This window comes from Tetrao urogallus, assembly GCF_951394365.1.
Source record: "Tetrao urogallus genome assembly, chromosome: 2".
NCBI classification, from domain to species: domain Eukaryota; kingdom Metazoa; phylum Chordata; class Aves; order Galliformes; family Phasianidae; genus Tetrao; species Tetrao urogallus.
The window spans coordinates 77134109-77148820 of record NC_136814.1 but is presented as its reverse complement, the minus strand read 5'-3'; the positions used below and the strand labels follow the sequence as shown (position 1 = coordinate 77148820).

The 14712-nt window shown below is 35.0% G+C and overlaps 1 protein-coding gene across 1 annotated transcript in view; it reads right to left on the bottom strand.

Moving 5' to 3' along the window:
- Positions 1 to 14712, bottom strand: part of IBTK (inhibitor of Bruton tyrosine kinase) — a gene marked incomplete at both ends in the record, with an annotated part of 48055 nt that overhangs the window by 13740 nt on the left and 19603 nt on the right. The window contains 12 exons of the mRNA XM_079550878.1: positions 1749 to 1907; positions 3201 to 3293; positions 5063 to 5226; positions 5696 to 5844; positions 6429 to 6541; positions 9008 to 9135; positions 9563 to 9623; positions 11181 to 11298; positions 12135 to 12236; positions 12556 to 12652; positions 14382 to 14419; positions 14517 to 14599. Of these exons, the coding sequence (XP_079407004.1) occupies positions 1749 to 1907; positions 3201 to 3293; positions 5063 to 5226; positions 5696 to 5844; positions 6429 to 6541; positions 9008 to 9135; positions 9563 to 9623; positions 11181 to 11298; positions 12135 to 12236; positions 12556 to 12652; positions 14382 to 14419; positions 14517 to 14599 (1305 nt within the window). The remainder of the gene's footprint in view (positions 1 to 1748; positions 1908 to 3200; positions 3294 to 5062; positions 5227 to 5695; positions 5845 to 6428; positions 6542 to 9007; positions 9136 to 9562; positions 9624 to 11180; positions 11299 to 12134; positions 12237 to 12555; positions 12653 to 14381; positions 14420 to 14516; positions 14600 to 14712) is intronic.

Here is a 14712-nt window from a genome sequence, read left to right as displayed (position 1 = left end):
GATGCCCAACTAAGGAAATCACACTCCATAGTCTTACACATATTTTATCAGCTTCTCTTACTATCTTATTTTCTGAATTCAGAAGAAAATAATCTAGAGACATCTATCAACACGATTAAGTTAATCAGCACAAATATGTCTAATGAGTCATCTATCTTACACCACAAATTAGGACTCAAGGAACAAAAAACACTTCTAAAGATATTTCAGATAATTAGATAAACTCTTCAAAACATCCTTGAAAACCTACTTCAGGTTTTGTTGTATCTATCAGTTGTGTACGAAGGAGAGAAGAGAAATACAGACAACCAAATAGATACCGTTCTGTGTTATCTCACAGCCCCTTTCCTTGGCACCCAAAATATTGTAAAGCTTTATGCTTCATTTTGTTTATGTAACAAAAATTAAAAGTGACTGATGACATTTAAGACGACTCGTTGAAACTGCCCTTGAAACACCTACAGCAGCAATCACTAATGTTAGAGCAAGCCATGGCAAGGGATGTTTGGTGAAGTTCCTTTGAGGACTTCAGGCAAGAGCCAGCGATATAGAGGAAAGGTCCCTGCCCTTGCTGGATGCATGAGGAGAAGAACTGACTCATGCAGATCCCAGTCCATATAATTAACAGCCACACTGATCTCATACATCAGCATGGATGTCCCCAATGCCATCCACCAGGTGGTGTGCAAGTGGATGACTTTCCTTCCGTACCAACCGCTGATGGGTATAAAGGCAGTGGGTTTGTAAGGACACACAAAGTGGTATGCAAATGAGCATGAGTGACCTGTGTGCACTGTCACTGCAGATGTTAGGTTATATATTGTTTCCTCATAATTATAATGTTGGCAGTAAGATTAAAACCAGTGGCTAAAGTACTGCCATAGCGACATACACCTGTAACTATAAGTTGGACACCAGAAGTACACAGAGTATAATTTCTTTCTAATAGACAACTCATGATAAACAGATGCCTACAAAGATTTCTTGCCCCTGTTTTCATAAATCCTTGGTGGAATCCTAGCCATCATAGATATTTATTCTTTAAGTAAATAAATATAACAAATTCACATGGCTCACTGCTATTTGCTCAGTTATGCTTCTAAGATTTCACCCTGTACCAACTCAAATTGTGAAAAAGAAATTTAAATGAGGCAAGTTGCAATCTTTCAGTGCTGTAAACCCAGATTACAAATAATTGTTTTATTTGATACAGTGATATTTATTTAAACATTTTAATTGTGTGAAATCTGCACTAAATATCATTTTAAAAACATTACACTCCAAAAGAATCCTTAACACTAGTATTCATCACTCACCCTGTAACAAAACCATTTTAGCTCTTCCCTCCAGAAAGGGCTTTTTTTTTTTTTTTTTTTTCTTTCTGACAAAGAAAAGCAGCATTCCTAATGGTTATCAATAATCTCCTCCTGACTGTTCCAAACATTGTGTTCTACCTTCTTTTTCTATATATCACTTGGATACCACCTGCAAATACCACATCACACACAGGCAAAAGCCAGAGGGGACAGTGCCTACTGACTTACCTGTAGTAGAACTTTAAACAACAGCTAAGCTGCAACCACTGCATGCCCCCATCCCCTATGGGCTTACTACCAAATATAGATACAAACATCATTATTCTTTTTAATGAACAGAAGCCAGGTCACTTACGGAAGTAATTGCTTCTAAGAAATTATTTAAGGAAAAAACATCCAAAACTGAGAAGTGATTTTTAAAATGTAACATACCATGCATTTCCTAGCTTCACAACTTTTGTAGGTGTGGGTGGTATGGTTATTAGTGGAGTAGGCTCTGTGCTGGTAGTTACTGACCCGCTATCCTTTGCTGCCAGTGCAATCAGTTTCCTTTGCTTCTGAGAAAGCTTAATTCCATGAGAAGCCATTCTGCTGTGAATTGATATTGCAAAGAGACATGTGAGATCAGAGTCCTTTCAGATGACTTGCCTTTAATCCTGCACACTAAACAGAGAGATATTCCTTTCTTAGACCAAAATACTATTTTAAATGCAGTGATTATGGGCCAAGGGCGGGCTGGGTGGCTGGGGAACAAAAAGAAGGATCAAAAAGAGTCAAGTGACAGAAAGAAACTGTCCCTTATTGATTCCTACAAATGAAAATATGCAGAGTATAAAAAAGTTTCTAAGAGAAGTCTACCACCAGATGAAGACTACTTTTTCGTTTTGTGACCCTTTTTTTTTTTTTTTTTTTTAAAAGAGACTATCTGAAACTTGCTTCCTGAAGCCAAAAATATTCTTGCCTGAAGATGTATACAACAGAATATAGTCATTATTTTCTATTTAGTGATTTGTTTTTTAAGCTATTTTGATTCCTCATTCTCAGCTATTTGGTTTACAGCTTCACAATCTACCTGGAGAACAACTCTTTACAAAGAAAATAAAACAAACAAGCCAAATTTTTTCTTCAAATTTACTGTAAGCATTTATTACTGACTAGACAACATATTTCTCTCTTATGAAATACAGAAATTGATCAAAGCACTCCAGGACTATTTTCCTGGCTCTCTTTTACAAGAACATTACACTGTAAAGGTGCTGAAGTTATGCTGAAGTTATCTCCAGTTCTCTTCCGTATGTCACCACTTAGTAAGCATCTGGTTTAATTCACTGCCTCCTAAGAATGTCTATTTCTTTCACTATATTTTAGAGGTAATTTTCAAAGCAAGGACCACCCTTGCTTCTGACTGAGCAAGAATTATGAATATCAACTATGAATATCAGGTGTCAGGGGAGGTCAGAGAATATAAGACAAGAAACAAACTTCAGAATTGAGTATACTAGTCAAGAAGTAATTTCTTAAGCTATAGACAAGAAAGAATTAATTCTTTTTGGTTGAAAATAATGCAGCTCAGAAAGCAGATTTAACGTACTAGTTTCTAGTGTGCTAGACATGCTTTTGCAGTAGTTGACTAAAGAAGACTACAGTAAAATAAAGGGAAAAATTTTGAATTCCTGAAGAAAAAGCACTATAATGAAGTAAACAAAGTTGCTCAAGAACAAACATGACATCTTTTCTCCTGTTCCTTTTCAAGTATGAAATGCCAGAACCACTGAGTAAATTCATAATGGCCTGATCACACTTTTCTTTTATAAGTTTTGTTGAATTTTTTGCTGGTTTTCTGTTTTTTTTTTTTTTTTTTTTTTTTTTTTTTTTTAAACTAACCTTGAATTTGTCTTTGGCATAGTTCCACATTTCTGCATATTTTCTTCTATTTCCATGATAGTTCTTAGATCCATAGCAGGAGGGCTGGCAGGGCTAAATAAAAAATAACAAGTTATCTCCCAAGGCACTCATTTTCACTTACATTCCATACTTCCAACCTTCTCTGACACTCTCTAGATCATACATAAGATCAGTAATGGGATGCATAATTTATGTCTGTTTGCTCCATTATAGCAAACAACAAATACGACGTTTATGACAAAAATATATTCATATATTCAATTTGTATTCATGAATATATATCTATTTAAGAACAATATGCTATGAAAAAAAATGTGAACTACGATTGCTTTAAAAAAAAAAATCAGATATCTATATCCAGGATTCTTATTTAGTACTCAACTATCCATTTTTTAAGTATTAGAAAGGCACTGCTCACAGTTCTTTCACGAAGACCCAATTAATCTTTCTTTCAAGAGCCTGTTTAACACTAGTTCACACTGCAATGAAATTTGAAAGCTCTCCCCAAACACCAGCAACATTCTCAAACATTAGAAATCAGTTTCCTTTTTGTAAATGATCTTTTTTTAAACTTCTGTAGAAAATAAGGCAAATTAAATTTTAGAAATGCCTGGATTCACGTAAAACTATAAATTAAAACCTGGGCATTTGAAGACATACATGAAAAAAGAAAAAAAACATATATAAACAAACCTAGTGTTACAACTAGGTTACAAAGACAAACTGAAATTAGATGTAAGCAGTACTTTGTCATTCCCTACAGAAAACCAGATGAAATAGACTAAGTAGTGAATAAATCAGTGCAAATTCACACCAATACCTGTCATCACTGCTTTTCAATAGTACTTCAATCAAATGTACTATTAATCCTTAAAACACTATACAACAGTGCTGCCTGATTATTTTTTTTTTTTTTTTTTAATATATCATGTGCTAGCATTACTAGAAAAAGCAAAGAAAAAGTATAAGGAAAATCCATAAAGGTACAGGGATATTACAACAAACACCTATGGTTTTGTTTGTTCCTTTTCACTGTAATCTTCTAAAAAATGTTCTGTAAGAATTGTAAGATAACAGATGAAGGTAGAACTTCCTTCAACCACGTCTAAAGACCAAAAAGTCTTTGCACAAACTATGCTTGCACAAATACGTGGCAAGACAAAACAGTCTTAATGGATTCTGCTGTCTAAACTACACATTTCAGAGTTGGGACTTCTGAATTCTATAAATTAACTATTGTATTCACAAAGCATATCAGCCACAAAGCCATAGAGGATAAGAAAACTCTGGAAAATTATCAACATGTGATTCCTTAAGAACTTAACCTCTTCTCTATTCAACTTTTACTGGCAATGTGGCAAGACGAATCTTCAGATTATTATGGTACTATTATTCTGCTTTTACATGCAAATACTGCTACAGATAAAAACTAATAGGCAATTATCTTATTACTGCACCAGTTAAAGCTGCAGTGCTGATTTTTCACAATCCACTGTAGTCTGAAAGAATGGCTTAAAAATGTCAAAGCACAATGGTGCTTCCGATGGCCTCAAGCATCATCTGATACCACAGAAAACTTTATAAAAGGACAAAAAACGTGGCCTCTAAAAAAGGCAGCAGAAGTCCAGACTGATAGCACTTAAAAAAAGAAAAGCATCTATCAATAGCATCTCAAAGAATAATTTTTAAAAGAACTAATTTAATAAAATTAACAAAATTTTTAATTAATGAGTCAAATGCGAGAAGCAGTGGACTCTGAACAGAATGTTACTGGCACTCACTACCACATGAGGAAGAAATAATGACTGTAAGCTAGGTAGGCACCACAACATTTACTCCACCTGAAACTGCTTGCTACCCAATTGGGAGAGGTTGCAGAGCTGTTTTTGGTACTGGGAATGGACTGTGGAACAGAATGTGTCAGTGCTGACGATCCCTTGTTTGACTTCATCTCCTTGTTCTGCTGAGAGGCTTTCATAACCAGACTGCATGCTTTATCTTTCATCTGGAAATAAATAAACAAATACATAAAAATAAAACACAAAGCCAGAAAACTCTGTATAAATATTCTTATATTCTTCCCCGCAGAAGGAAAAATACAAGGCTATAAGCAACTTGGATGATATGCATATGACAAAAAAAATTAAAAAAAATACTTTAAAAAAATGCTATAAAAACAGGCAAAATATTAGTGAATCTCTGCTCAGTTTTATTTGTATCTTTTTTTTTTATTCATACTTCACCCTGAATGATCTAAGTCCAAATATGTATCTTGATAATAGAAAATTTACTCCAAGATGTTCATTTCTAAAGCTGTAAGGCAGAATTATTACAAAATTATACTTTGCCTGTTATACCAAAGTCTCTCAATTTTAAGGACAACAGTTTCTCAGAAACACTCCAAAAATACAAACTGTCATTTGATGGATTAGATAAATAACAAAAAAAAGTTGCTAGAAACAAAGAGATCCAACCTCAGTCCTCTCTGGATGAAAAACTTTTGTGAAGTCAGGGGACTGCAAGTCTCTAGGGCTACTCACTCCTGCGTAACTACCTTCTGAGTCAGATGTTAGGAGTTCTGGAAGCGATTCTACTGAGTTGGTTTTATCCAGTTTTATGGAGCCTACAAAACAAGAACAGAGTAAAACTAATATATCATCAAAGCAGGACTAATTTTTTTTTTTTAAACCAAAGCAAAAATTATTAACCTCATATTATAGGTATAAAATAACCAGATTACCTATTCCAGTAAATTAGACAAGAATAAGTTCAAGCAGACTTTCTTTAAAAAAATGGGATTGGTATTGTTTCTAGTTTTCTCCTTCTGTCCTGTGACATACATTCTCAGGAAAAATAAAATACACACTTTTCTGTTAAAAAAAAAAGTCTTCCTTAATATTTTCAACAAACAGTGAGTAAACTATTTGATATTCCAGAGAAAGGTATGTAAGTAGAAATGTTCCACTATATGGAGTAGTGCCTTTTACAAAAAAAACATGCTTCTACTGAAAGCTTTGGGCACAAGCTTAAGGTGACAACCACTCTTTCAAACAACTCAGTCTTCAGAATTCCCTGTTCAAATTCAGCAGCAATTCAACTTGCAAAATTTTGCAAGTTTTAATTACTGAAGAATAAAAATTGCACTGTATTTCAAATTAACTTTTATGTTCTGTCTTTATAACCGAAAGGAACATCTTTCCCACTGACCTGTAGAGGCTGGACTCTGAATAATGTCGGAGAGATTATATCCACCAGAGCTGTCAGAGCGTTTCCGTGGCTTCTTTTTTGCTTTAGTTTTTGCCCTTTTGAAAAGAGCTTCCCTATTAAAAGCAAAAACAGTACAGGACAGACTAAAGCATCAAGGAAATTGAGTCTCAGAACTATCAGTGTCAAGTTTTTCAGCCACAGCTGTAGTTACACTTTAAATAGCAATAACTACTCCGACCAACTGTCAATAGCTTGCTTGTTCCTTCTCTGACACTTCCCTGCTTACCAAAAATACTTATTAAATTACTGGGGGGGGGAGAAATTAAGAGAGAAAAGAAAAAATTCTCACATAGATTTTGTTTCTGATCTGTCCTATGGCACAATCACTTGTGCTCAGACAGAGCAACACAGCAACAGCAGCTGCATAGACTGGCACTGCCACCTCGGTCAGATTAAACTTGCTACACATTCCACTATGTATCAGTCAGAAAGTGTCAGAAAGTAAAGTAACTCTTCCCTCACACAGATACTGACACCAAAGTAACATCACTGCTTCAATAAAGCAGGCACATGGTCACATTACTAAAACTTCACTTGTTCCTACTACCTGTGATATCAGGGACAATGGAATCAAAGAGTATCTTTATTTCAACACAACTACTAGAAATTCAGAATCAAGTTAATAACATCTCCAACTTCAGACCTGCATCAATACTGTAACTTCAAATACATATTTCTTTAAAGTTTTGCATTCCTATCACAGTCCACACAAAGACTGCAACACTGAATGGCTTGAGGTCTAATACAAGACAGTCTCTCAGTTCCCTTGGCCTACTATTTCTTAACTAAAGTAGCTGACTTCAGTACAATTTTATATTACTAAGTCATCATATCAAATTCATTTTTCCAGTTGAGTGCAGACTTTACAGTCAATTTCTCCAGTTAAAAAGCTGTACTAAAAAAAAAAAAAATAGTAGTATAAACTTCCTCATCAGAAAAGCAGCATGTTGTTAGCCTGACAAGTCTCCTCAAACCTTATTGGTGTCACTTCCCCATCTTTAGATAAATGTTGTAAAAAAGAATAACAGAACTCCAGAAAACTACCAAGGCCAAATTACCTGACCAACAGTTGCTTGGATTACGTTTTCTAACAATTCTTAACCATAGGAAATTTGCTTTCTTATTCCCCAGCCAGAAAGCATCCACTATAAACTGAAAGATTAAAATCCTTGCACTACAAAGGTTGTTATTTCTCATGACATACTGATAAGATTAAAAAAAAATGTAGATAAAAAGTATTTCTCAGACAGACCTATAGTACAGTAAAAACTGCAAGTTTATCTCCCAGTTTCTAATTCAGTGAAGTTCAATGAACTTCATAGTTGGTTGCATAAATAGAGGTGCTGTCACATACGCACAACACCTAAACATTACTTTCAATGCTCATTTTGCTACCTTTGCTCACGTTCTTATAGGAATAGGATGGGATAGTTCCGTTCATAGCTGAAAGAGCCCTCTCAGTATTCATTCCAACTGTCCGATTTCTTCAGGGCTAACCCAAAGTTAAAGCACATCAATGATGGTGTTATCCAAACGCCTCATGAAGACTGAGGAGTGTGGGACATCGATTACCTCCATAGGAAGCCTGTCTCAATGCTTGATCACCCATACAGTAAAGAAATGCTTCCTGATTCCCAGTCTAACCCTATTCTGGCACAGCACTACGCTGTTTCCATTCTGTTATCAGTTCCCAGGAGCAGAGCCCAGCACTTCTCGTCTTGCTTCCTGCTTCCCCTCCTCACACAGCTGCAGCGAACAGTGAGATTGTTTCTTAGCCTTTTCTTCTCTATTTTGAACAACCCAATGTCCTTAGCCTCTCCTCAAAGCACATGCTTTCTAGCCCAATCTACTAGCTCTGTTGCCTCCTTTTGGGCGCTTTCAAGAATCTTCACATACATATGTAAGTTGTGTATATGTGTGTATATATATATATATATATATATATATATATATATATATATATATAATGTATATGCATACACTATATACACATATATATACACACACACACACATACATATATATATATATATATTTTTTTTTGGACAGTGTGGAGTCCAGAACCACACACTTATTCAAACTGAGGCTACACCAACACTAAAGGTAGCAGGAGAATCACCTCTTCTGACTGGCTGACTGTGTTGCATTTAATGCACTGTAAATTGCAGTTTGCCACCCTGGCAGCCAGGTGACACTGCTGGCTCATGCTGCGAAGCTGCTGTCACCAGCACTCCTCCCAGGTCCCTTTGGGCTGCGCTGCCCTCCAGCCACTCTTCACCCAGAAGAGAGCATCTCTCTGTGCATCCAGCATTACTCTGTCAGTAAGCTGGAGGTAAGGGGAGGAGTTTTTCACTGCAGCGTACAATACTTCAGGGAACTGAGAGCAGTCCTTGAAATCATCATTTATCCTGCTTTTTAATATTTCAGTTCTGATCCCAAAGGGAACCAGGTACCATCCAAAGGCAAATAAACACTACATATAGCTCACTTAGAAATGCTGATGAAAAACAGATACTTACTGAGAATTCTGTTCTGTATTCATTTCTTCCCTTATAAAAACAAAGTTCTCTCCCTCTTCAGGCTCAAAACAACTTAAGTCAGGTCCATCTGGATATGGCGTAATTACCCTCCTGACCATAGCAGGAATCTGTAGTTGCAAAAGTTATTACATCATTGCTCTTATATTGTTTGCTAGCAAATATTTAATCTCTCGTGAAAGGGTCAAAATGATAGTTATTGAAAATACTTTTACAAATTAAGTAATTAATTATTTAAACAGCTTATAAACTTCAGTTACATTACTAAGAAGGCTAAGGCTAATGGTAGCGATTGTGTTGAAGAATAGTTTTTTGTAGTTGAGAATCTGCTCTACCAACTAATGTTACTGTATTCATTGTGGCTGCTACAGTTTCCACAGAAAAAAACAGGAGGCAGTAGCTTTAGAGGTTCTTTCTAGGTTCTTTGAGTCAGATGTTCTCCTTTCAGCCTGTCATCTAAAATCCCTGCAGGTATATACATCTTACTCACTTGATCTCATTTTAAACCTAACCTTACACTGAGGTTGTATGACTCACCATTTTCCTGTAATAAACAGAAAGATCCTTTACAACTTCATCGCTTAAGACATCTAGAGTCCTAAAAATAAATAAAATATAAGTCATGTTAATGAAAAAAACAAATGAATGTTCCAAACAAATCTCACTTTGAGGCATGTATAGTCCCAGAAATAGAAGGAAGAAAATGAACTCAAGCCATAAATGAGTTAATGCATTCACTGTAAGGCAGAATTAAAAATATAAACTTTCTAAATAGACCACTTTTACTTAATAATCAGTTCATGACCGTGGCTTTATCTTCTCTATTTCTGCATACTTTCAAGTCTTCCTGACAGGTACCTAACACTCCCAGTCCATGTAAATTCTTCTGTAAAAATCAGCCACAATAACTTTTGACACTTATGCCAAAGAATAATACAAGATTTTACTCAACTAAATTCTGCCTTATCTGCATGAACAGCTTTCCTTGCACAATGCTGTCATGGCTCATTTTCACCTGTCTCAAGCCTTTCAAATCAGAAGTCTTGCCACCCACTGATGGTACTTTCATTAAAACGGAGACGCACTCTTATTTCTAAGTAAGAATGCTGCATGTCCTTTCTGGGCTTAAAATCCAATAAATCTTAATTAAGAACAACACTGAAAGCAACATTAATATGTTTTTACTCTCCTCTGCAAAATCGAAGGTTAAAATGTATATAGATATGAAGATGTGAAGAAGAAAAGTGACACTATCAACAAATTCTTTATCTGTGACACACATAGGACATCTTTTTGACACGGAACTGAAGTGCTGGCTTTCTGAACTGGTTAACGAAGATCTCCAAAAACTCTATTGATAAAAGGCTAAGAAAACAGGTAAGAGTGGTGATAGAAATTAATTTATTTGTAAGTCTTTGCTAGGAAAGAAGATCAGTGAGCTTGCTCTGAAAACATGTTACCTACTCTGGAAGTAACCCAAAGCCCTGTATGAAAGCAGTGACAGAGAACACCTTTAACCTCACAGGAGTTCTAGCTGATTTTTTGTGAAAAGTGAGAGTAAATCATTTGCTCAGCCTTCACTGCAGACAGTTAAAGCATATACACTACCAGAAGGCAGGCCCATCCTTTTCAACATGATCTAGTGAGAGGCAGGGGAGTTGGACACAGACAATTTTGAAGTCCCTTTCAACTCAAGCCATTCTATGACTCACTCTTGGAAGACACACCAGCTCTAATTAACCTACTCAACATAAATTCAGATAGCACAGTAAATATTACATGTATAAAAACAACAACAACAACAACAAAAAAAACCCACAAAAAACCCACACAATTTTATGCATATTTAAAAACAATGAAAAACACTGAACAAGTTCAGGCCTAATGTCAAAGTCCATTAAATTCAAGAAAAGTTTAACCCTTAATTTAAGCTTTTCATGCCAGATTGGAAAACAGTTTTTTGTAGTATGGAACTTGTATAGTATGTACATGTATGCAACTACTTTCTCTTTCCATGTTTGGCAAAAATGATCCTATCTTTAAGATAGCAGCACTCAGTTGCACTTTAGCTGTTCCTATTACTTCCAACAAATTGGCCTTTCTGGAATATTTGACTTTAACAGTTGTACATCAGCTCATCTGCATCCCTTCTTACCTTGTTTCAAGCAAAGCTGCCATATTGAGTCCTATGAACTGCAGGCAAGATAGTTTTAACTGTTCAGCATTATACATTGCTGAGAACTCCAGCAACTCAGCAGCATTCTTTAAAGTAACTGTGGAGAGAAGACACAACAAACTAGTAACACAATGCAGTCTCATGTAGCCATTTTTAAGACTTACTGCATAGCATTAACTACAGCAAGCTCCACATAACTACACGACAGCATGAACACAAGTGCTCCTTCACAAAAATAGGAAGGTCCTATCTACAGTTACTGCAATTTCAGTTTATTGAAATTCAGCAGATCAAAACAAAGAGGAAAAATAAAGTTAATAATTGCAAGTTTCATAAACAGCATACATGTCTTCTTAAATCTTCAAATCTTTCTATAGCCAGAAGAAAGAAAAACTGGGGGGAAAAAAATCTAGAAATGACAAGTAAAATTTGTATGCCTACTTTGCATATGAAGCTGAGCAACAGTATACAGTGTTTTCTAGAATAGGCAGACCTTTGTATCCATGTAGAAACAGCACTATGTCAAACAAACAACAGAATTACTAGCAGAACTCAGTACAAGGACAGAAATGGAAACACTGAATTGTTTTGTCCTATTTTAATAGCAGGAAGTTTGAATTTAATGAACAGAAAACAAATATTGGTAGAAATGAAGGTTTGATGAAATTTTGGTATATTTTTCTTTTTTATTAAAGAGGAGGTAATGAAGAAAAGCAAGCATAATGAAAGATAGATTATGCTAATCTAGAACCTCACCCTGACTAAAAAAAGTAATTGTAAACAGCTGTGCAGTTAACAGCAGAAGGTAACCAGTGCAAAGGAATGAACAAGTAATTGTGTGCAAAGATATAGAAGAAAAGGCAATAACATTAACATCTAAAAAAAAGTATATTTTAATATCTAAAACACTGTAATAGAAATCGCAGAACTCACGTTTTTCTGCAATGGCTACTTCACATATCTCTTTGAGCCTGGATATAAGAAGTTGGTCTGCTACCACAAGAACATTGCATATGAATTCCACATTTTGAGAATCTGGAAACAAAGCATCACATAAGCACCATGGGCAAGTCATATAAGCAACTGTTACACAAGGAATAGCTTACAAAAGAGTGTAAAAAGTGATTTTCTATATTTATTTCTAAGAAGGAGAAGGAAAAGGAAAACTAAGCTCGACAAGCAGAAAAGAGGTACAAAAAAGCATGGGGCCCAGAATCTAAAGTCACGCCAATTTGGATTTTCTAGATGAAGACATAACACAAGCATGCTAACTGTGGAATTACTTTTAAAAATATATATAAAACTTGCAGGAACTACTGAAAATACAAATGAGCTGAAAATACATTACTGATACCTTTTATTGCAAGTGCTTCATCTGTATACAGGTAATCTACTATTATCTGCAGTATGTCAGAATGTATTGGCATTTCCAGAGCAGAACAAGAGGAAGCCTAAAACGCAAAAGGAAAGGAAATAAAGAAGTTGACTATTTAGAATAAAATAAATAATTAATGCAGTGATTGCATTACTACTGTTCAAGCTGAGGTTCACGTTTTTAGCATTAAAAATTATTTGAGCATTTGGACAACAGCCATTCAAATTTTAAGAACTGATTGCAGCAGAACAATTGAAGTCTTGCCAAACTTCTGAATAAATAGACATTAAACAGTTCAATGTTTTTTCAATTTGATGATCTTCCCTAAAAACTGTCCTTAAAAATAACAGTTACAATTGTTTAATATCAGAGTACTGAACTCCTTTCCTCTCAATATAGAAGGTCTAGTGAAATTACAAGTTCCCATTTAAGAATAAAACTGAATGGTTAATTTAGCCTTTACTATTAATCCCACAGAAAACAGGGTCATCAGCAATCCTTACATTTCAAGAATCATCCTAACCATTAAGGCAAGCATCAACCACTAAAGTAACCATCATCATTCAAATGTACACAGCATCACTGCTTAACTTCTATTTCTTTCAGCTGGCACTGCAGCAAAGCTTGACAGTAAAAGATTGATCTCTGCACAGGTATATTGCCCGACTTAGCTTTAAAATTTCTTATGAAAATTGACATTTTCATATAATATCTAGAGTCCTTGATTCAGAAAATATTTACTTATGAATGTTTTACTTATTAATATTGTACAATTGGGAATTGCATAATTATATAATTGTATAATTATAATTGCAAAATAATAGACTGACAATCTACACATAACAAATATAGGTATGACTAATATAAATGGACACTCCACAATTTAACTTTTAATTCTAATTTTTTTAATTACTCAGCTTTGTGTTTCAGATACATTTTCTTGTGGATGGCTGGGGAAAAGGCAGTAACTCAAAGGATTGGAAAAGTTTTGTTACTTAGCAACAAGAGCTGCCAGTATTTTGCCAAGTCCTTCAATTTACATCTTGCCAAAAAAAGCCATGTGAAGTTGAGACAGCATTTCAGCTTTCAGTCTCTAAAAAACACTTAGCCGTTTACATCTTTTCCCTTCTTCATTAAATCATTATCAATTGCACTCAGATACTGAAACAGACGCATCTAAATGAATTCTCAATGTCAAAAAACATGGAATCACAGAATCATAGAAACATCAAGCTTGAAAAAGATCTCCAAGATCATCCAACATCTAAAATGTTGGTGCACAGCCAGCAAATAGGAGCCGAGATCAACAGGAGATCTACGCCTTTTGAAATAGCAGCTAAGGACCAATTGAAATAGCCTTAACAGTGAAAGTCAAATAGAGATACTACACATTAACTTTTGATTCCACTGTACTTTTCACTCAGTACCTATGAGTACAGCATTTTATTTAACTCTGAAGATATTTTACAGAAAATAAACGGCAGTACATCCAAAGGCATCAGTATCCTCCAAGAACAGGCCAGCATCAATCCACAAACTAGCTCAAAATAAATCACTGAAATAATAATTTTATCTCCTTTGATATTCAATCTTAGATTTATTATTCTCACACAATACAGAATCTCGGTAGCACAATGATAGAGTAACTAAAAATATTTCTTTTCTTACAAACAGGATCCAGGAATTCAACTTTCTCTCTTCTCCAATATTTAGGGTACATTATATCAGGAAAAACTAAAAAGCTGTCCCTTACTTGCTGTCATAAAAATGTACCACTACACATTTTTGTTTATCAGTAAGCTTACCTCAATCCACGAGCTGCTTAACATGCTGTGAAAATAATCTGTAAAGAAAGGCATTTCAGTTCAAGATCCAATAAAAATCCAGTTAAAAAAGACAAATATTACATATTAAATATGAATGTATATACACACACATACCAAGTCTTGCACAAAGTACACACTTATGACAAGGGAATTCCTTTCCATCTGAAGACTTCAACGTCACATCGCAGAGGTATGAACTACAAGATATTTAATAAGAGCAAAACTGTGACTGTTCATCAGACCTGTAAGTTGTAGACTCTACAAATGCATGCTTACTTCAGTATGTGAGAACTTACACACTTGAACTTCA